Source organism: Amblyomma maculatum, chromosome 11, assembly GCF_055883805.1.
Source record: "Amblyomma maculatum isolate TAMU_Amacu chromosome 11, ASM5588380v1, whole genome shotgun sequence".
In the NCBI taxonomy this organism is placed as follows: domain Eukaryota; kingdom Metazoa; phylum Arthropoda; class Arachnida; order Ixodida; family Ixodidae; genus Amblyomma; species Amblyomma maculatum.
The window spans coordinates 24,306,586-24,330,246 of record NC_139354.1 but is presented as its reverse complement, the minus strand read 5'-3'; the positions used below and the strand labels follow the sequence as shown (position 1 = coordinate 24,330,246).

General features: G+C 47.4%; 1 protein-coding gene across 1 annotated transcript in view; it reads right to left on the bottom strand.

The window, feature by feature from the left end:
* Nucleotides 1–13,263: 13,263 nt before the first annotated feature.
* Nucleotides 13,264–23,661, bottom strand: part of LOC146173165 (anoctamin-4-like) — a 45,894-nt gene continuing 35,496 nt past the window's right edge. The window contains exons 24-29 of the mRNA XM_084585149.1: nt 21,622–21,767; nt 20,847–20,999; nt 17,535–17,587; nt 15,938–16,122; nt 15,263–15,368; nt 13,264–14,152 (exon numbers count right to left, since the gene is read on the bottom strand). Coding sequence (XP_084441275.1) covers nt 14,033–14,152; nt 15,263–15,368; nt 15,938–16,122; nt 17,535–17,587; nt 20,847–20,999; nt 21,622–21,767 — 763 coding nt within the window. The 3' untranslated portion in view covers nt 13,264–14,032. The remainder of the gene's footprint in view (nt 14,153–15,262; nt 15,369–15,937; nt 16,123–17,534; nt 17,588–20,846; nt 21,000–21,621; nt 21,768–23,661) is intronic.

Here is a 23,661-nt window from a genome sequence, read left to right as displayed (position 1 = left end):
GTGGCCGCTGCATCAGGACGAAGACAACCGTGCTCCATGGCATGGAAAGTTCGCCAAAGATGAGCATTCGATGACTGTGTGCAGAACTGCTCGCACCACAGGTAGCATTGTCGCCGTGAGAGATCACGCTCATACCTTCTAGCCTTAGCAGTAATGTAATTTAGTCTTGTACGCGCATGCGCAGAAGTTGGGTCTCTGGTTGCAGTCAATTCCGCTTGTCGACGAGCAGCCCACAAGTTGAGCAGAGGCACATCCGGTGTTGGTCGACCAACCTCCACCCAGGTAATGGTTGTAGCCTCATTTAGTGCTCTTTTTATGCGGTCTAGAAGCGATGGTGCCGACTCCACAGAGTGATTTTGAAGAATGGCGCGGAAATTGTCCCAATGAACAACTGTACACTTGCGGCGTAATCGTCGGGCCTGTGATGGATAGAGACCGATGACAATACGATGATGGTCACTGCCCCAGGAGTCCGGCTCTAAGTGCCACGAGGGGGAGCCGTTTCCTGACCACCACGTAAGATCTGGAGCATATGTTCCACTCCTAGTATGAAGCACAGTCCTTGTTGGTGTATCTGGATGGTTCAGGAGAATAAACAGCGCATCCGTAAAGACGTCTCGCACTCGCCTGCCACGAGGACTTAAGGTGGGGTATCCCCAGTCCGGGTGAGGCGCATTAAGTCACCACCAACTAAAACTGGACATCCCGGGTATTGTTGCCTAACATTCAGTAACCATCCCAGGTTTATGCGGGAGGGAGAGCCACCACCAGGTCTTACATAGACTGACACAACTACAACAGTTGCCTTACCAAATTTGACTGCCACTGCAACAACCTCCTGATATAAAGTACACCAATTTTCCAGAGCAAGGCGTACCTGAGGAAACCGTGTGTCAACATACACAGCCACCTTTCCCGGAGGAGTATCCGTGTGCACACGTCGATCGTCCATGAAAGGAGACACGTATCCACTGAAACCAGGAATGGGTCGCAACGCGTTGGTCTCCTGCAATAGCATGGCCCATACATGAAGTTTGTTCATGCGAAGACGGGATTTGAGCTCTCCAACCTTTGTGGAGAGCCCTCTACAGTTCCACTGAAGCACACCGCGATGTCTTGTAGTCGCCATCTTGATTATGAGTCCAGATGTCGCAAAAGCACAGATGTCAGGTTAGATAACTGAGTGACCATAAACCTCAGTAACGATTTCGAAGAGTTATCAGGCATGGCAGCAGGACTTTTGGGAATCGGTGAACGGCATGGGAGTATGGGACATAATCGTTGGCGAGGCAGCTTTGATATTCGCGGTCTGAGATTCCATTGCTCGCCTACGACGAGCAAGCAGTTCACGATGTTTGCGGAGCTTATAGACCTCCGCTAAAAGCCTTTCAATTTGGTCGTCAACTGCTGTCACATCGTCCTGCGGAGGTTCCGGCATGTCCTTCACGTTTGTACTCTGTTTGTGACGACGTTGTGCACTCACATTAGCGCTGTAAGCATGTGGTGTACAGATTGCCGGTGGCTCTGTCACAGATAGCTGTGGCCATTCATCGTCGTCCAACTGGAGAGCCTCGAATCTGTTGAATGTCTGAGTCGGTGGTGAAGTAACATGTTTAGACCATTGCCTTTGTATTCCACGATGGACCTTTTGCGTTGCTTTCTGCTTTATTGGGCAAGTTGGAGGGGTGATGTCATGGTCATTAGCTTTGCAAAGTCCGCATCGGTAAGATACTGCTTCTTCTGGCATAGCGTCATCTGGTGTTGTAAAAGGACAGGACCTATGCATATGTCCAGGTCGGAAACAGGTATAACAGTAGACGGCACTTGGTTTATATGGTCGAGGGCGTAGATTGCAGCCATAATAGTATAGGCGAGTTGGGGGAGTCACGGGGCCTTGCAAGGTGACGATGCAAGAGCACCCCTTTCCCATGCGACGAGCTTGAATCACACGATGAGTAGGGCAGTAGAGCTCACGCTGAAGTGTAGCCTGGTCCTCGTCAACGTCTACGTTGTAGACAATGCAGCGTTGTAGATCGGAACCATCAACAAGATAAACCTGGACTGGAACCGAGACTTCGCTTGTTACTGAAATACACTTAAGTGTTTGAAGACACTCAACAGCAGCCAAACTCGGGAGCCACACAGCAATTGTATTCGATTTTTTCCTGGCCGTGAAACCACGGAAACCCTTGGTTCCAAGACATGCGTCCAGATTCGCCTGAATAACTCTGTTCGGTATCTCAGTAAGGCACTTGGTTGTCAGAGCCTTAATGGTCACTTTATAGCATGGTGATCCGGGTGTTGAAAATACCGGGTGATCAGTTGTTGTACAGGAACGCTTGCCTTGTGAACTGTTGTTTGCGGTAGATGATCCCGGTGCAATGTCTTCTGAAGGACGCTTCTGAGCACCGCGCTGTGCCGCCCGTCCAGATGGTAGCGCTGAAGACACGTCCATTGGCGTGCTCGGCTGCTCACTCACATTGGTGGAAACTCCATCACCAAGTGGAAGCTGGTTAGTCATTTCCGACCTCCGCCCTCGGGACAGATCACTCACGGGCTGATGTGCATTTTGAGACGGCAGGATATGTGCTGCAGCCGATGGACCAGGAGCAGGAACCAGGAGTTGGGACCCAGGCTCGGATGTCAATTGTGCGGTCGGTAATGCCGTCGAGACATCTATTACATCTTCTAAACAGTCTTAATTAGCGTCATCAATCGTTGACTTTTCATTTTGAGCATTTGGCCCCTTAGAATCCTCGTTTTTCAAACTAAATTTCTCTCAGTACTGCCACAGTTGCTTATGTACCATAAAACTCCATTTGAAGCCCTTTTTTCACATTTCTATTCTTTTTCAATTAATGATTTCGATTATTTTATTGATCAACTACAGAGTAAACGTTCTTAGCATCATCAAGCATTCAATTTTCATTCCGAGAATTTTGACAGATTTGAACCCCATTTTTGCACGATTTTATTTCTTTAATACTCAATTATTAGAATGAGCAACTCCCCATCACCTATAATACACCAATCAATCACTGGAATGACAGGTCACTATGATACAATTTTTTACGCAGGCTCCGATTATTTCCGTCAAGCGGTGCTGACGCCGACAATGACAATCACGCTGACAGCTTTTCGGCCAAATGAGTTATGTAAGTTTTCGGTTTCAAAATGAAAGATGGCTTAGCTCTGCTATGCCTGGATATATGTAGCGAAAAGCAGTGACTACCTCGTGATCAGAAGACGTTAATTTCTCCAGTCTTCTGCGCAGTTCGCCAGAACGTAAACTCTCCTTGGCTTCCCTGCCGAGCGCGTCTAAGTTCACCGGCGTTCTATAATTCGTTAACATGAAAGAAAAGGCGCAGCGTCTGTCACTCGCGGAAGGCAAGAAGCGCCGCCTGGCGGTGTTGGAGCGCACTCGCACTTGGTCCTCATAACTGACGACAGGTGGGTGACGTTACATCCTTACGTAACTATTTTAGCCTTTGGTACTTTAAAATTGTGCGCCAATCGCAGTATCTGTCCCTCGCGGAATCCCGCTATCATCTTCACGGTAGACAAGCGGAATTGTGAAGAGCATTTCACGACCATGGGCGTGGCACAGCGGTGAGGCGCGCGGCTGAGGATCCAGGGGATGGAGGTTTGATTCCCGGATGGAGACATTTTTTTTAATGAGGAGGAGTCGCACACCTCTTAATCGTTGCTAGGCAACGCCGGCAGAGTTTTGCGAGGGGGCTGCGCAGCTGGCCTTGACTGCGACGTCACTCGGTCGCGGCATACGGCATACGCGAAGCTCGGTAGCCGTCGAGCCATCCGAATACTGGGCATACGACGAGCGTCTGAAAAATTACGGGGAAGTCATGGTGGCGGTGAAAACTTTATTTAGTGAAGGCCGAAAAAATTGTGAACCCAGAAAATTTAGATAGCACGGGAAAGGGGGGAGGAGTGCTCAAGAATGCTGAGTACAGAGGAAGAGGTTCTACCCTCTACAAAGTTGCGGACTCCGGTCTTAGAGTCGCTAAATATGAAAAGGGCCGGTGTGTTGGCAATGGCGAGGACGATGGCTGCTTCCTCTGCTCACCAGGCAGCAGTGGGGAAATCATCGACCACTATAAATTGGGACTTACACTGGTACCCCCGCCAGATGTTAGCCTAAATAACAGAGAAGCTGTCGCGGAGGGGCGGCTACAAACTAATACCTTCATAAACCCGGTCTGGACGTTTCATGCTCTACCAGACCATAGGGATAATGGTCAGTGCAAACACTGTGGAGCGAGAGGTACCCTCGACCACATAATTTGCAGTGCCCATAATCCCCAGGGATAGGATTAAACATAATAAGTAGAGAAGCCTGGGATACCCTGCTGCGAAGCGCGGACCCTGCGATTAGCACCGCACCGTCCATCTGGCGGCAGAGGCCGCAATAAGCCAAGGGCTACCTGCCGGCCTCTAATCCGCGGACGCACGACTCCCCGTCTTCCCCGGCTCGCGTGCCGGGGGCGGGAAAGAGGATGCCCATTTCCGATGTAAATAAAAGTTGTGCAACAAACCAATCGGCTGCGATCCTCGCAGTGAAGCATTTCGCTTCAAAAAGAAGGCGCTGGGTAGCCCCACTCTCACTGACTGCTTTGGCAGGTGAAGAGCCCTTTGGTCCTGAACTCTCGTTTCTTTCGCAGTTTTCAACACCTTCACCCTTGTCTCGTGGGATCACGTGCACGTGTGCCGAAGCAGCACGAGCATGGCCAGAGGGCCATGAGAGGGCGCGATCGACATTTTCCAAACGCCACTCAGCTTGTAACAGACTACCGTTGCAGAGCTCTGAACATCGACGTGACAGACGCTAGCCCCAGCGACAGCCCAGAGCCACGTTGACGGAAGGATCATTATTCAGTCGTGGACAGTGCGTCCACCTGATTGTTCGACGTCTTCACTGGTCCTTTATACAGCGCGCAAGCTGCGACAAATAGAACCTACCAGGGCCTTCAGGTGCGTTACAACCACAAGCGCGGCTTCAGAGTTCGTGGCCTGAGTGTGGCTCCCAACTGGTTTTCCCGTATTATGCTCCCCCGATGCTGGTACGTATTTACCCAGTCTGACCGAGCGTCACAAAATTGATTCTATTATATCATTTGCTTTTGAGCACGTTAACTTGCATTCGCCAGTCAAAAGCTTGGAGGGTCTCTTAGAGGTCTCAGGAGGAGAATGGTGAAAGCCTACCCTTCCTCTCCTTTCATTTGCCTCTCATCGTTTGCTTCTCTTATCGGCGTTCGTTGGAGTGCTACATACAATTACGATTGGTTTACAGGAAAGGTAAGGCACCGTATCCGTCACTTCCTCCGCCAAGTTAAGTTTCGACAGTACACCATCGCTCCTGTCGCGTGGCGTTCCTTGGCGCGCGTTCAAGTGTGGGATTGCTGATGGCAAGAACGCTAGGCAAGTACAGTACATCTCGCGGAATATCGCGCACAACTCTCACGCAAGGGATTTCGTTCCATGAGTCTAGAAAGGCTTTCGCTTTAATATACAAAGGCAGTGCTCTAGCTTCCCTACCCATTAGGCAGACAGCGCGTTTACAAGGACATCGGGCTTTTCTCAGAGCATCGCGCAATGGCTGCGTCATTTGAAGTAGCCTTAGAGTATGCTTCACCACCCGGAATTGTAGTTGTGCAGCATTTGCGCCAAGAAAACTAATCTCTGGCAAAGCCTCCGGGACCCGCATCACTGGGTCGAAGGCAATGAGCGTTAACATTTGTGCTAACGTAGCAAGACTAGATTCATGAAGGTTGGCAACCATAATTTTGTGGTACACGTGCTAGAGTAGAAAAAAGCGTCTTTTCCTAAAGGCTTCGTATAAAGGGCGGCGCCTTTCTTAATCATGTTGTCACCATGCGCGACCGAGTTTCCGTCACCAAGTGAAGCTGTTTAGCTTTCCCTGACTGTCAAGCAAGCCATAACGCACATACAGGCGCACCCGAGGACGAACCAAGAGTGGGGTCCGCTGCCTCCCCACTCTCCGCTGAAGCCATAAAACTCCGTGCTGGCAAAGTGCAGGTTGTGAACACTTCCCCTTAGATTTTTTCCCATGTGGCTCAAGTCAGCTGCACACCATCTTAGAGAGAAATACCGCGCCTTCTCAGTTTTCCATAACTGCTTTCCCTCTCAAACACCGCACCGCGAAGGCTATCCGAGTAGTTACAGGAGATTTCCTGATCGAAAACCTTGCTGCACTGACCGCTTCCCGTGCTTTTGCAGCATTGAGCACCGGTCCATCCCACGTCCGGAATGCAGCGCTTCCCTGAGGCCCTTTTGCCTCGGTGGAACCGCTGTTGCCGAGCCCGAACTCGTCCGCCTCTGGGCCGAGACGGTCAAAACATCTCGCGACCGGTTGGGACTGGTGAAGGAGCTTCCCAGGTTGCTGAACGCAGGCAGCGGCAAGAACGGAACCCTACGCCATCCCTTCTGGTGTTTTAGCAGCATCGTCCGGTGGGCAATGTTTTGCATGGCTTCGGCGTCTGTCGAGGCGTTCCACCGGGACCAATGCTCCCATTGCTTCTCAGAGGGACCCAGCCAGACGCACCAGCGGCACTGCGGTGAGCAGTGTTTTTCCGTGCTTAAGGCGAAGAACCGATATAAAGATTACCAGGGCCCGTATTCAGAGTTTGCGTCGTTATCGAAGTGTCGCTATCACACGTGACCTCGAGTCATCTGATTGGTCGAAACGCCGGAACTGGGTGTTGCCACTGTGGAACCGGAGGAGGTGGCAACATAATTTTCCAGCGTTCCCACCAATCAGGTGACTCGAGGTCGGGGAGATAGCGACACTCACGATAACGACACAAACTCGGAATACGCGCCCTGGATAGCTGACGGCACCCATGTTCGGCACGCCCGCGCGGCCTAATCATAGCATGCAGCGCTGTGACACCCTTCCGCATTTTCATGATGCGCACACATAGGTTCTGATTGCGATTGCGCACCGAGAAAATTATGACTTTGCTGCTTGGTATAACGCAAGGATGTCATATGTGATGCTGTCATCAGCCGCTTGGATTCATGCCGGTACATGCGCAGGGCAATAGCTGATTAGTCCGCACAGGGCGTACTTATCCGCCATCCCCTCAAGAAGAGATAAAAGTGAATAGAAGCGTCTTAGTCACCATCACAACCTAGCAACGGGGTGGCGCAGTGGTTACGGCGCTCGACTACTGTTCCCAAGGACACGGGATCGAATCCCGGCCTCGGCGGCCGCTTTTCGATGGAGGCGGAAAGCAATGCGGCCGTGTGCTTTGCGATGTCAGTGCGCGTTGAAAAACCCCAGGTGGTCAAAATTTCTGGAGCCCTCCACTACGGCGTCTTTCATAGCCTCGGTCACTTTGGGACGTTACACCCCACAAACCGACCCAAGCAACCGTTGCAGATAATGGACGCCGAATATTCGCCTTAACAGTAAACATGACAAGCGTTTCACCGCCTTTTGAATCACAGAATTATTTTGAAGTGAAAGTTTTATTTTACCATGTAACAGTCAGGGTCTATCTGGGCGTCCGCTTCACCATCAACGAGCCAGAGGTCACAGTGTGGTTAATAGCTTAACCATGGTACAACCTATGGTGTATAGCCCTTGTCCTTTGAACTTTTGCACTGACATCGGATCTTTGGCCTTCGACGGCGTAAAATTTGTCGCCTGTTCCCTCTTGTAGTTGACGGCGTCCTCGACTCCAGGCACTAGCTATTTTAATCGCTGAAAAATCGTTTCTTCCAGCGTCTAATCGTAAGCCCAACCAAAGCCAAGCAAAACTACTGTTTCACTTCGCCTAACAAGGTTTAGCAAGGTCAAATCTCAGCTATGTTTTAATGCAGGAATGCATTTAACAGCTACATTTTCGACTCCTATTGTCCATTACGGTTCCGTCCACCAAGGCTACAGGACCTTCATAGGTGGGCAAGTGACTGTTTAGAAAATTCGTGTGTTGTTATATGTATCGCTAAGTGAGGCACTACCTAGTGCAAACAGTTTTTTACCTACTACCTTTAATAACGACATTGCGAAGGCAGAAGATTGTTAGTCTGGGAGATTTACTAGCGCATGCGACGTCGGCAAGGGTTGCCGCCGCCGCGCCAGATGGCGCCACTTGTCCAAATCGCCTTGCTCTCCTCTCGACTCTCCATGCCGGCCATAAAGGGCGCCATTCTCCCGCAGGCCATTGCTTTTTCTTCAACCAGTCCACAACAGACTACGGCGGCACTCGGAGCGTCCGACGTCAATGTAGTGCTATAGTACCTAAGCACTGCAGTGGTCAGTAGAGATGTTGCAGCGAAGACGAGAAGGCTTGTCCAGTAGTGAAACGCAGTTCGCCAGTTATGACAGCCTCGGTTGTGTGCATGGAAAAGAGAGAAAGGGGAGCCGTAGTGCAGGGCTATGGAGTAATTTCGACCTGCTGGGGACCTTTAACGTGCGCTGACATCGCACAGCGCACGGACGCCACTTCGTTTCGCCTCCATCGAAACGAAGCCGCCGTGGTCGGGTTCGAGCCCGGGAACTCCGGACAGTAGTCGGGCGTTTTACCACTGCACCACCCCGGCGGGGCAGGCTGGGGCTAGCCAGCCGCCGAATTTGATCTGTTGTAGGCCGTCATTGCACCCGCCACCGCTTTGGTTGTGGATGACGGCTGTTGCGGCGCGCGTCTTTCTCTCCCTCTTTTTCTTTCTTCTCAATTTTCTTCCTTCTGTTAGCACGAGGCAGCGGAGCTGGCTCAGCTACAGAGCCAGTAGCAGGCCCGTGCGTTTTCATTTCTTTCTTCCTACAGCCACAACGTCGCTGATGCCTGCTGCACTGCGTCTGCTTATATATGCTTTGTGGCGCGGAGCTCGAGGAAGCGCTAAATGAAAGGTGCCGCATGGACGCCTGGACCGGACACCCGACGGGATCATCTGTGTGAATAGTGTGGTGGCATCGTGACCAGTCATGACGTCATGACCGGATGTGACGTCGTTGTGACGTCCGTTCTGCTTACTAGACATGGCCGGATTTGACGTCGTGATGACGTCACCATGTGCTGACGTCATATTCACTGTCATCTGGCATTACTCATGACTGGTTGGTCATGACTAATTAGTACTAGTAGTGACTAGTTATTACTGATTGTATCTAGCTAGTCATTAGTAATAACTATTACTAGTACTAGTTAAGGTGTGACATGATTGCGGCCGGACGGACAGTGTTGGCCGCCAGTATGAGCCAATAAAAATGAAGAAAAGAAGCCGCGATGGCGCCCCATCACGCTCCGTTCCGCCCGCGTCACTCGAGAACGTCAGATGAGGGGGTGTGCTCATCAAGCCCCGATACATGAAAGGTTTGCCTCATGTGGACGTGGTTTGCCCCCCTCCCCCCCCCCCGGGGGGGGGGGTGGAGAGAGTGTTGCCGTAAGCGGTTGCCAGGATCTTTTTAAAAATAATTTCTACATTATGAATGGGTTTCATAGTTTTTAAATTTGGTTCAAATGCTTACCAAGACCACGTCTTCATTTTACTTCCACTAGAAAATCGCAGAAAGTACGATTTCAACAATCCTTTATATCTGCTATGAGGTGCATGCTTTTCTGCTTCTTGACCGATAAGCATTTATCATGACCGATAAGCATTTATCACGTTCGCATGGGGGTGCAAAATGAAATCTTGCTTCCTTGCAGCAGTACCTAGACGTCCAGGACAGACGCTGGCGCCGAGTCTCCCCATTCAGACTTGCAGATCGCCGCTGTGCAGAATGGGCTACTGCTGATGGCAATACCAGCAGCGCTGACCTAGATAGGGGTCGTCAAGAACTTGGACCGACCGCAGGCCAACGTGCAAATGAACAGGGAAGAGGAGAGCACGTTATGGAAGCGGTGTCAGCGGCGAAGTCAATATCCAGTGAAGTCAACGTCGCAGGCCGTTAGGCGGTGCGACAGCTTCTGGCACATGGACGTCCCTCAAACTTCGCAGCCGAAGAAGGCGGCTCGCCGTCTCTGTCTATGTTTGTGTTTCGACGAGTAATATAATGCGTAGACTTCGCATAACACGTCTCTGTGTGATAATATAGTATTTGCATGTGGCTGCCGCCTATTTCGTGGGCACACTTCACAAGTGGAAGGGCCGTGCCGCCAGTGAGGTAAGACCAATAGTATATTATCGCTGCTCTTTCGTCAACTTACATGCCATGAGGAGGACAAAATTTACTGTAAACCGACAAAACAATATATGAGGGTTTCTTAAATGTCACTTCAGAGGAGAACGGCGAAAGTCTACCCTTTGTTTCATCATTTGCCTGTCATCTCTTGCATCTTATCTTTTGCCTCTTTCCCTCCTTTCCAGTCAGTTGCGGTCATTCTACCTGTCACTTGATATATTGGTCGTTTCGTAGTCATATTGAGTCATGCCTAGTCATTCTAGTCATTACCACTAATAGCTAAGCATATTGATCCATTTCAGCCAGTTGCGACCATTACAAGGCATCATTTCAAATATTGACTCATGCTGAATCATGCCTTGTCATTGTTGTCATAACCGCTCATTTCTAAGAATATGTTTACTCATTTGCAGCCAGTTTCGCTCATTATAAGTCGCCGTTTGATATATTTGTCGTTCCACAGCCATGCTGATTCATGCCTAGTCATTGTACACATTACCACTCATAGCTAAGCATGTTTACTCATTTCTAGTCAGTGGAGGCCATTACAACTCGTCGTCTGACATGTCATTCCATAGTCATTTTTAGTTACTTTATTAGTCATTTTCATGTTCAATAATTCTACCAATATCTATCGTATATCTTTTATATATTACAAATTACCATCCATCGTTTTCATTTCTGATTTCCCTCATACATCCGTTATTAGCAAGTGACATCAGCGCGCAGGTCCGATGGAGAGATTCCATGCACAGATCCCGCGCACAACTCTCGCGCCCGGAATTTTGTTCCATGATCTCTGAAAGATGTACTCCTTTATTTATTGTCTGTGTGTGGTTTTATCCCCCCTCCCCCCAGCCTTTAAGCACCTCGCACCTACCAGGCGCCGCCACCGTAGAGGCTGCTTTCAGCGCCCCACACGGCCGGTTTCTCGTTCCTGTCTTGAAGGTTCCCTCCGCGTCTCCACAGTGATATTGTCTGGAAGCGGTGTTCCGCTGATTGTAAAGGCGGAATTTGGAGCTATTAATGGGGTTACAAAATTTTTTCCAGGCGCGAACATCGGGAAAGGAACGAAGCTTTATGCAATAGGCCTTGTGCGTGACGTGCAGATAATTTTGTGTTATAAGGTGTAACAGCCCGATGTGTTGCGCAGACAAGAATAAGTGCGTCATCGAAAGCTATTAAATTAAAGGTAAGAATTATATGTATCTATTGGCTTTTAGCGTACTCATTGTTGCGCTGCTAGCTTTATACAACCTGGATTACACATTTTTACTACTTAAAATGGTGCCTGTGATAGCGACCGGAACAACCACTTCCACTTGCTATTTTGTAGGATGAAAGCAAAACACTAAGGTCGTAAGACGGGTGCCTTATTTCAAGCGATTCTGTATTTCCCACGAAATGGCTGCTGCATAATTGGATTTCATCGAAGGCATCCAATTCGTGCCATCAAATAAGTAGCACATTCTGCTCTACGGCGTCTTTATCCAACGTCATATAAATGCATCATGCATGGCAAATTTCAGCAAGTGCCTACTTCTACAGCATGATGCGAGTAAAACGAACGGAGCTGTCTCCCAATGCCACATTCGGAAGCAGTAAAATCCTGAACATGCTCCGGGGACGACCGTTGCGCTGTTCTTTGACTCTTCCCCTTCTGCTTCTAACCGCCGAGTGCCCCCCCCCCCCCCCCCCCCATCGAGAAACTTGCTTTATGAATGTATCGCCTTGTTGTTGGAGCTGTAGGAAGGAGGGAAAGAATATGCATGGACCTGCTACTGGCTCTGTAGCTGAACCACCTCCTCTGCCTCGTGCAGATAGAAGAGATAATAGAGAAGAAAGAAAAGAAAGAGGGAGAGGAAGACGCGCGCCGCAATAACAGCCGTCGTCCACCACCGAAGCGGTGGCGGGTGCAATGACGGCCTACAAATAAATATTCGGTGGCAGGCAAGCCCCCGCCGCACGCCGCGGGGACCTACCTGTCCCAGCCCCATGAGGGGAGTACCGCCTTCCTTTTTGGTTCTCTGGCTGCTTTTACAAGGTGCAACGTTAAACGTTGTTCTTAGACGACACCTCGTCACTTGTCGGGACCTGTTAATACTTTCCGTAGTAACCCGAGCAGCCAATCCAACTCTACACTTGAGTTTTACAAGCCTCGTACTGACGGACGCATTAACACTGTCAAGTCTTCTATTTAAATGCGGAGATGGGCCCTTCAAATTTTTCGTATCGAGTTTCTCTGGGCTGTACCGCAAAGTTACGCGCTTTTTACCCTGGTCGTATTCGCAAAAGCTAGCCGATCACATTACTTTGAAGATGTTCTTATTCGACATGTTGCGATTTTGTTATGGCATCCTTAATAAATAAAAGCTTTTGGACAGATGACGTTGGCATTGCAAGGTCAAATGAGAGACAGCCGAATAAGTACTGACGCTTTTGAGCTTGGAGAGCAAGCATTAAAATGGTGTACGTTCATCCCAACTACCACTGCTATTAAGCTACACGTTTCACAGGCAGCAACTATTTGCTCCACAACAGTATTCTGAACTGCAGAGTAGAGTCAACATTCGATTTCTTAGCTGATACGCCCAAAGAGTATTGTGCATAAAAGGCACAACACGATTCGACTTCAAAGAAAGGAAGTCAAATTACAATACTGTGCCCCCTAATCGAGCCATCAAAAGTTCGAATGTATGCTGTAACGACGGAAAAAGAAAGTCTAATAACACTCAAGGCCCTCTGATTGTGCGATCGATGGCCGAATATAAATGCCGTAATTCTGTGCAGTTTGCAAAACAAAATGAAATGAAAGAGCTAAATTAGTTTCGATTCGCTTTGCAGTCAACTAAATGCGGCCATACGTCTCCACACGGAGGCTTTCCAACGACAATAAACGACAGGTGCGGTCTGCGCACATAACAAATACCAGCGGTGGTTACAAACGGCGAGAACAGATCCCTACACGAACGTAAACTCTCGTAATACACATCTAGTAGTAGTAGCACCAGTATTTTGTTGTGAACAAACGAAAACAATCTTTATTTGAGTGATCTGCGTCAAAGCACAATTATAAGTCCTCGCACTCTGTCCAGGTCACTCCAGCAGCGCTGGCACATCAGTCCCTTGGTCCTATGTCACAGTCTATCGCGCTCACAACGCCAGTTTTGAAGCTAGTCTTCAATAAAACGCCGCATTGAATATATTTTCCTTCCGTGCCTTCGCTGAACTTGACCGACACATTTGCAGCGATGTGCTCCTCGCTTTGCTATACGTGAGGTTCAGCGTGTCAGCTCTCTTGACCAAATGCAACTTCCAATCTATAGAGTTGGGTATCCTGCGTTTATAGTCCTTAAACAGAACCCAGCATCAAAAGAGAAGCTTAAAGGCGCGACAAGATTACCAATAAGAGCGGCGGCCTTCTTTTCTTGCAATTTAAACTTATAGTAGGAGATCCGTTTCGTGTTCTTGGACAATGACACATTATATCAGCGCTACCATAGGACTGTGATGTATGTCGCCGAAAGCAGTAGGATTTCATGACTTAAAAATGAACACGTACATGTATTTTAAGCTTGAGATCTAGGATTAAAATAAAATGAAAAATGCCCTTTCTAAGAAAAGAAGGAACACTTGATGTTTTAAGCACTCGCCATAGCATTCAATTATCTGTACAAGTTGTGTTCGTTTAAAAAGAGAGTGAAAAAAGGAGACCGTTTCTGCATAAACGTAAAGCGAAATGATTGTCTGGAAGTAGAAGCGAAAGCTAAATTCAGTAAGGAAGAGCAGTGAAACAATAGGTTTGTAGACTGGGCCATGGAACGCTCTGGCCCGGCAACAAAGCGAAGCAGTGTCATCGGTGCCCTAGAACTTGGCGATCAGGTTCTGTACGACGATCTGCTCTCGCTTCATCCTCTGGGCCACCGACTTGGGCATGGCGGGAATCATGCCAGCCACGATGCCCGTGATGAAGAACACCACGTGCTGCAAAAGAAGGAGGAATGCGAAGCGTCGAATGTTCACGCGAGAGTAAAGTGTCCCCTTCTTAACCTCGCTGCGTATTCCTTTAAAAGCGGCCTTTGAACACAGCAAAGAATAGGTGGACAGACTGAGGTAATAGGTATGCGTTACACTATGGCTGGGTAAAGGAAACCTACAATACGTTACCAGCCCTTCGTGGGGAATGCTAAGTACACTGAGCATGTCATCAGGTCGATGTACTACAACTTCGTATTGTAAAAGTATGGCCTAGTGGTGCCAAGGAAGGGCAAGTAGACAAGCACAGAAAAGACTATGCAGCTCCTCCGAGATGACGAAATGGCAGCAGTAGCAGTAGTGCAAACCTCCTTTTAATATCTATGGCTACGAACTACATTTTATGTCCACACATAGCAGTATATGGTCCAATAAAAGACGTAGCGTTGGGACATATACCATGGTGAGGCTGCCAAAACGTGCCAGCAAAAAGAAAAGACAAGGACCGGAAACTCCCGTCATCGCCATTTCTGTGTACTGCCCCAACGTTTTTCGTTGTAACAGAATATGGCCAACCGGCTCCTCATTTTCTTAACAGACCAGCCACCATTTATCGAGTGCTTTCTGCTGTGTCCATGTTGATAACATTTTCATATATAAAATAAAACGCTAGACATAATATCGGTATTCGAGCATGCTCTGGCACACCAGCTGGCACACAGCTCGCGACGCTCCGAGCAGCAGCCATCGATGATGATGATGATGCTGATGGATATATATATACAGATGAAAGAGGTGAAAGTTCACGCACTGCGCTCACAATATTTTGATTAACAGTTTGCTCCTGGCTAACAAGCTATGCGCAATATGGCGCATGGAAGCTGCTTCCAAGAAGTTGAATTAAAAGGTCATAGAGGACGTTGAAGAGGTTGCCGATCATGTTCGGGACAGCATGAAGAGAATTAAATTAGCATCACAATTCATACTCTTCACTAAACACAATGTAGCTCTCCTCGGAGTCACTAACTTCAATATTGCCAAGTTCTTGCTCGTTGGGGTTTGCGATTCCGGAAGTATTTTGTAATGCATCTTGAGACAGACGAAGAGACAACATTGTACCTCGAAGATCACCACGAAGCACAGCTGGGCGGTAGTGATGACCCAGAAGGTACCGGAGAGCTGGTACTCGTTCTCGGTGCCTGGTGGTTCCCGAAACCCCACGTACCTGCGAAAGGTATCATTTAAAATTTTGATTCTGCTATTTAAGTGCATCATAAACCTGACTTTGGCCAGAATCAAAGAAAAATACATATAAAGGTGCCTCGCAGTAACCACAATATGCGGAGCGAGCATTCAAGTGGTGCGCGGTAAGCTAGTATGCAGCTTCTTCGGTATATTTCGTTTTGATAGTGCTTCGCTCCCAGACATCAGTAGCTTAGAATGCCGGGAGGGGGGGGGGGGGGGAGGTCATGGCAATGAATAGTTGCTTCACGGGTACGCATGTTTAAGAAGTGCGCGTGACTAGCACGCTTTGTTTGTGATGCAGACGCATAGCCAATACCGTGTCAGAATGCAACTAATAAGCTGGGTCAAAATGGGAATAAACGATGGCATAATGGCTCAAGGGCTTGGCCAAGCAACAGGACGGTTGTTTTTACGTGATATTCCATGAATCCCGTTTCTGTCGTGCAGACCCTTAAAATAAATCTGCGGCTACACAATGAAAGTGATCAATGAAGCTGAAAAACGTGAATTGGGGACAGAAATGAAGGTATGTCAGTCTCTCTGCGGTACCTGCACTCTCTGACGATGGAGCCGTCGAGCGTGCCATTGTTGGGCCGATGGACGTCGTCGAAGTCGCTGGTGTCGAACAGGGCCATCGTGAAGTTGACGTAGCCGCTGAGGCTGAGGCCCTTGCTATGCCGCACCTGATACACCAGCCGAGGGATGAACTCGCTCGTAAAGGCGATCAGGAACGCCTGCAGCAGTACATGTGAGAGCCGCCAGATGGCGCTACCTTAAGGCCAGTTCAGTTTTGGAAGCTGTCAGCTTCACGTTTCAACAGTCGAGAAGGCGAACAATAATTGAGTCGAGAAGGCATCTCTTTGGTAGCAGTTTTCTGGTAATTACGTAAATATACGGCTAAATCATTCTTGTGAGTGGCAATCTCTTCATCGGAGTGGCATTTGGGCAAAAATGTCCACGGTATACAGCGGCTGTAAGGCGGATCTTAATTGGACCAGACATTAATTAAAGAGCTTTTAGAGATTTAGATATAAAATATGTAGATTATTTTATCAACTACGTGGCTGTGAATAATCACGTTGGATAACGCTCTCTGAGCAGTGCAGAATGTGGTAATGTCCAGAGCCTACAAATTTTATTCGGCGTCGTTATGCGTAATATTTATAAAGAAACCGGGTTGAAATTCGGAATGAAATAAACTACTCGAATTTGTTTGGGTGTCGAAGAATTATGAAACTAAACTTTGGAACTTTGATCAGTTCGTCTACACTTGAGGAGCGTAGTTCGTCCACCTTGCTGGATGATAGCATGCACATAAAAACCCTGAAGTTAATTAAATTTCTTCAAATTGCTGTTTTGTCACTGCGCTCCTTTGCACGGCTTGCAAAGCACAGCATCCATATTAAGTAAGGTCCAGTTGTCTCATTTCTTCTTCGATGCCGAAAGGTGGCACGCCCGAGTGAAGGTAGTGAACAAGATTTCTGTATGCTAAACCTGATTGCAGTTCGCACACTCATTCTACAGATTCGCAAGTTCAAAGCTGACAACGCTCTTAAAACTGAACAGTCTTCCGACACCCTGACGGCAACAACAGTTTGATGAGAACAGTGAATATAGTAACTCCACTCTAAAAGCCGAATAGGAAGAATGGTCGTCTATTACTCTATTGAATTTGAAATGCGAACTGTGACAACTCACAAAATGAGGATTGAGGAGCTGCCAGAGGGCTCACGACATCATGCGCAGAAGCATTGCCCATTTATATCGCACATCTGCCTTTCGGAATTTCGCACACGTGTAGGTTCAGTGCCTGGATCCGGACACCAACAATTGTCGTTGCTCGCATTTAATTTTCTATGTCATGTTTAATACCAAGCACTATTCCAGCCTTCTGGCTTTCTTGGTGGCCATAGCATCCTGTCGGTCTTCTATTTTCGGGTATGTCGCGTTCTTATTCTTGACAGCACGCGAGCGTTTGAGCGAGTAGTAGATGACAGCGCGGAGGATCTACCTTCTTTGAGCAGGCAATGTTGTATGCGAGAACATTAGATAGATGCATACGCATATGTAATTGCCAGCAATATCCGCCACGCTTACATAAAAACAACAGGAAAAGATCTCCAACTGCGGCTGTGCGCGTACTCACATTGCAAATCACGGCACAGCGTGCAAGGATCCTCAGGATGGCTTGCCAAGCGCCTACAAGAAAGAAGACAAGCTTTTACACTGGAGACGTAAGACTTTTCTCTATGACAAGAGATGTTATACACTTGAACTTAGGCAGCTTAGGTGAGAATTTGCGTTTAACGTTTAAAGGGCAGCTGCATCACTTTTTGAGAATTCCGCGATATTCAAGGATTCAAATTTCTAGAGGCTGTAGGTAATGCATGTGAAGTGTTTTTGCGCTAGCATTCAAACTCGTGGCGTAATCGATCATTAAACCTCGAGCTTTTCCTCAGAGCACCCAAGGTCTGCAGAGAAGCTTGATGATGACGTCACGGACGGTACCATTTATTATTACCCTTGCCTTCGCTCACTCCCAGCGCTGCCTTTTCTGATTCTGCCAAACAACGTCTCTAGTGCTTTGCTTTCGGTAGAGTTGTTTTTTTACTCTGCAAACCAAGCGTTTCTGTGCGAGAAATGTACTGGCACCGTCAATGACGTCATCGTGCACACCCCCAGCCGTAGCTGTGCGGTGCAGAGAAGCCTGATAACAGTCGCGGTTTTAATCGCTAATTGCGCCACTGATTCAAATGCTAGCGCCAAGATATTTCGCATGTTTAAACTGCAATCTGTAAACATTCGACCCCTCGAAGCTCATCGAAATCTAAAACCGGTGCAGTTTCCCTTTAAACAAGATATGTGGGGTGCTGAAAAAGACATTCGATGTAGGCACTGATATGCATTGACGCACGAATTGATAGCTCTGGAACAGTCATTCAGACCATACATAAACATTTACCAACGTAATAAAAAGGACCCGAGTGATCAGTATTTCATCAGTCGTCAATTATTACCAATAAGAAACGCTTTATCAACCAATCAGTCGTTCAGTCATCACCTTACAAGAGAATTTTGTCAGTGGAGCTCGTCCAACTAGGAGGTTGCGCTTTCCCACTCTCCTTCAGAAGTGGAGAAGCAGCTAAGAAAGCGCTATAAGGTCTTGCCTAATCGCTGGGAAACAGCAGCAATGTTTTAGATAACGTAGAATATTACACGGCTACCGAGGAAAATGCGTGTTCGAGAAACACCATCCGTTGAGGTCAATTGGGCTAAGATATGACCATCCCAACCACTTTAAAGTTCCTTTGCCCACGGGGAAAAGCCTTAACCTTCTATGCACTCTAGACCATGGAAACCGTCCAGGATGTGGCGATAGCCGACAATAGTCAAGGGTGCACACTGATCAATCGAACACATTTGGACTTACCGAAATGTTAAGGGGATCATCTCTTGATTAGCTTTTTGAACCTGATTTAGGACAATAGCACACATTTATAGTGAGATAATATATGGGCTGTTTAAGCGTAATTCTTTGTCGAGGGCGTATAATAAACATATTAAAATTGGTTGCCAAAATATGTGAATATAACGGATCACAATACTAAATATAAGGTATATTTTGAGACGTTTCGTTTTGTTTGCGTACCACTTCAACCGTTGACATTTATGACTACTTCTTGTGATACGGACGTGGGCCGTCGGTGCGACCCTTGCGGAATGAGCGGGAGGTGGGAGGGGGGGGGTGGGGGGGGGGTGCTTTATCAACGCTACTTCCAAGTAGCGAAAGACACTGCGTCATAGTTATGTGACTTATTGGTGCAGCGTGGTCTCTTTGGCAGCGTCAGAAGCGCACCTAGTAGCGGCACGGCGTTTATATAAACAAGTTGCGCCTGTGGTTGGTCTGTTTTTCTTCACTTCTTACAGCTTTGATTCACGTATGGCGTTCTAAACAAACTCAAATCAGAGTAAAATTAGTGCGAAATACGGCCGGAGGTGGTGCGCATAAAACACAAGGCACACTTATAAGTTCTATAGCAAAACGCAGACTATCATGCCCGTGTACTAGAATGCTACTCTGCGTCAAGAAAGTTTCGGACTAGAACAGTCACAAGAAAGGGTGTATAGAATATGAAGAAAAATAAGAAATAAAATGCGAGGTCAATGAATTGTACTTAAAACAAAGGAAATGAAGTTTTATTTCTTGCGTACTAGAATATGTCTACAAGTGGGCCAAGAACACTTTAGGCGCGCCGGATACGCTTCAATTAAAAATCTTTAGATTAGCCTTTTTAGGCATACATAAAAAGTATGTACTTTGAAAGGCAGGCAAAGGATCCTAAAACACAACTGACTGTTCCTGGCTCTTGAGTGAGATTCTTTGATGCTTGCAATTCTTTCTTGCCAGAGATAATAATCTTTGTTCAAGACTACAAAGTAAATATCAGGTGCCGCCGTCAGACCGCTTAGCAGGAACACTGAAATGCGTGACTAGGACTGAGGCCAGCGTCGCGAAGATTTGGGTTGATGCCGCCATGACAATATTCTATATAGATTTGCGGTGATTCATGGTATATGAAATGTAGTTCAATTAAACTTTTCTTTCAGCTGTGTATGACGAATTGGGTAAATGCGAGCTCTGAATGGGCTTTTTTTTTTTTTTTTTGCCGCGCTTCGACTGTGGCTGTGGTCCCACACGTGTGCAGAAACACGTAACTTGCACTTTGTAACTGGCCTAAACACTGATGTTTGAAAGAAGTAAAAATGAGAAAACGCTGAGAAAATGCGCGTTTGATGTGTTTGTAAGGTCGAAAAACCAATACAATTTCCAATTAGGACGAATTCATAATTTTGTTTCGAAAGACAAGATAAATAAGCTGCAACGTGATTTTTTTTTTTTTTTTGCGAGAGTGTAAGGCTGCACCTATAAGCAAAACACGGCGAAACGGGACCGTCAATAGATTGCACTCTTCCTATCGGTCAGACACGGCAAAAGGCAAGTCGAACAGCCCCCCCAATATATCATATGTCGCTACCCTACTGAAAAACCAAAAGTTCTACCTGGCAATAACCTCATAAAATATCATCTAATCGCATAGACTCTCATACGGTGCACATCATTATCATAAAATATCAACATAATTTATGATAATGTGCAAGAAACTGTGAGACCTTATGCAATTATATGCGACTTGTATGTGATTTCTTATGTGAATTGAGTGTGAATGTGTGAGAAAGTGTGAGGTTATTGCCTCATACAATTTTTTCAGTAGGGATATACAAACATGAATAGAGCCTAGACTCGGCTGCAGCAGCGCAAAAAAGTGGCACGGACTTTAGTACGAACTACGCTGTCGAGCGTTTGTATTCAGCGCGCTGTCACAGGTACGCACCTGCGGCCGACGTCCTAACTGAGTTGTGTATTGGAGAGCCGATGAGAATTGCAGAGATCCCTTACCAATGTTCGGCGCCCTCTCGGCGACGGGTCGGCGCAGCCGCTTGCTGTATCTGTACGCGTCCAGTCTAATCTGGCTGATGTTGTTGATGAGAGCGAACAGCGGAGCCAGGGGAAAGGCGGCTACGAACAATGTGACGAAGCCGAACTGGATCGCTGGTGAGAAAATACATTGCTGCGCGTCAGGAAAGAGTTTGAAAATATGCCGATGTATATCCACCTTCCCGACCTTGCTATTGCAGGTATGTTGTTAAACCAGTTTTTCAGGATCGTAAAAATAGGTTTTGATGAATAAAAAAGAGATGTGTGTACACCTACTGACGTTCGCACGGCACTCTCAGTTGTCATTTTCCTCTCGGTAATGTACTAATAAATTGCCAAAATTTTTGCCTTCCTATCCGGAGAAAAAAAGACTGCGACCTGCGGTTCTAGAATATATTTAACCCCGAAAGACCCTTCCCAATCCAGATAAACCCCTCATTGCTTATGGCCACATCGGTGAACTTTAGTAGCATGTGGAAGGCAAAACATTTGGGCTTCCCACTGCGGGCACTTTTGTAAGTAGACATCATTTTGAAAACTTTTAAGCAAGAAATAAGAAAGTGGCTGACTAAAATAGGAGGACAATAAAGACTTAGTCTGCGTTACTATAGGTAACAACAGATCTGAGCAGGCTACAATCATAAGTTCTCTTGCATATGTTTTCCATTCAATAATTCCGGCCTTCACCTCATCTCGACTTAGATTCGTCTTTTTTGTTTCTACTTTTTTGGCTCACTCATTTCGAGGTACTCGTCGAAGGGCGCCAGCTTGGGGCACTCCTCGAGAAGGTAGTCTTCCTCCCAGCGGGCCAATTGGGAGCGCTGTTCGGGCAGCTCCTTGCCCAGCCGCCGGCGTCGCTGTCGCCACCAGGCCTGGAAGATGCTGCGCAGGTGAAGGGGGTCAAACCGCAATTACAGATCCACAGTTCAAAGAGACCATCATCTCACGAGGCACAACTACACTGACCATCTATACCCTACTCCTTGATACCCGCCGGGGTGGCGCAGTGATAAGCCCGACTACTGTGCTGGAGTTCCCGGGTTCGAATCCGACCACGGCGGCTGCGTTTCGATGGAGGCGAAACGAAGTGGCGTCCGTGTGCTGTGCGATGTCAGCGCACGTTAAATATCCCCAGGTGGTCGAAATTACTCCGCATCCCTCCACTACGGCTCCCCTTTCTCTTTCCACTTTCACTCCCACCTTCCTCCCTTCCCTTACGGCGCGGTTCAGGTGTCCACAGAACAAGTGTGACAGATACTGCGCCTTTCCCTTCCTGTGAACCAACCAACCAACCTGATACCTTCTACTACCTAACCATTATAGATTACAACGGAAAGAACGCTTTTCCTACATCTGTACACAGATGGCCCCTTTTCCGAAGGATGTATAGTGTTGTATATTTTTCATTATGTCTCACTGTAGGATAACTACACGATAACTGCATCTATTCTAATTAACTGTAAAATAAAGTTAAATTGGTTCACAGGAAGGGAAAGGCGCAGTAACTGTCACACTTGCTCTGTGGACACCCGAACCGCGCCGTAAGGGAAGGGAGGGAGGTGGGAATGAAAGTGGAAAGAGAGAAAGAGGAGCCGTAGTGGAGGGCTACGGAGTAATTTCGACCACCTGGGGATCTTTAACGTGCGCTGACATCGCACAGCACACGGACGCCACTTCGTTTCGCCTCCATCGAAACGCAGCCGCCGAGGCCGGGATTCGATCCCGGGAACTCCGGCGCAGTAGTCGGGCGTCTTACCACTGCACCACCCCGGCGGGGCTTAACTGTAAAATGCAACGACAGATATTGGGGCTACCCCCTAATGCCTCAGATCAATGCTGCTCACATAATCTTCATATCGCAAAACTATGTAACTAACGCTAGGTACAGTGATTAACCATACCAGACTTGCACAAATGAAAAATTCATTGGCCTATTTATTATACTGGTAAACGTATTTTATCATGATAACGTAATGCACTCTCATTGTCCCGAATCAGATTTGGCTACCATGACAATACGCTATGTATTTTTAGGTCGTGAATTCGAGATCAGGTGCCGCCCACTGCCATAAAATAAAACTTTTAGGTCAATGTCGAGGTAAACCAGGGTACCTTATCGCAGAAAGGAATATTTTAAATGTATAATGTTGGGCGATTGAGGATGAATTCGAAATAGGTCGCGTTCTGCGCATGAGAAGTTTGCGTCAAGTGGGTGGCGAGCGCTATAAACTTCACAATACAGTCAACACAATGCTTAGGAATGGTTATCTTTCTAAATGCAAAAAGCACTTTCAACTTGTACAAAGTTTTTTATTTCTAGTTTGTTGCCACGGAAGTTTTTCTAGAGTTTGAAGTGAATTAAACTATTATTGGATTCGATCGCCACTATAACATCTAAAACGAGAAGCAGTGCCTGAGAAAGAATGACGGTTAGAAACGCAGCAGGGAATCTAGCAAGGTTTCCGATTTTAATCTTATCAAAGCGTTTTGAGCGATTCTTGAACCTCTTCAATAAAACAAATCGTTAGACTTAAATGCACCTTTAAGCCCAATCTGACGACAATCATAACAGGACATGTTTTCAGCATTCCAAAGACACTGCTAAAAAAATTAAGAGAAATCTGTGACATGGCGAGGACAGAGCAAGGTACTACAGACGAGCATTCTAACGTGACACAGAAACGAAGGCACTCGTTGGGCAGGCGTGCGCATACAGACAATTAACAGCCATTGGAGGCGATAAAATGACCTCGCTTTGCGGTATCGAGAAAATTCC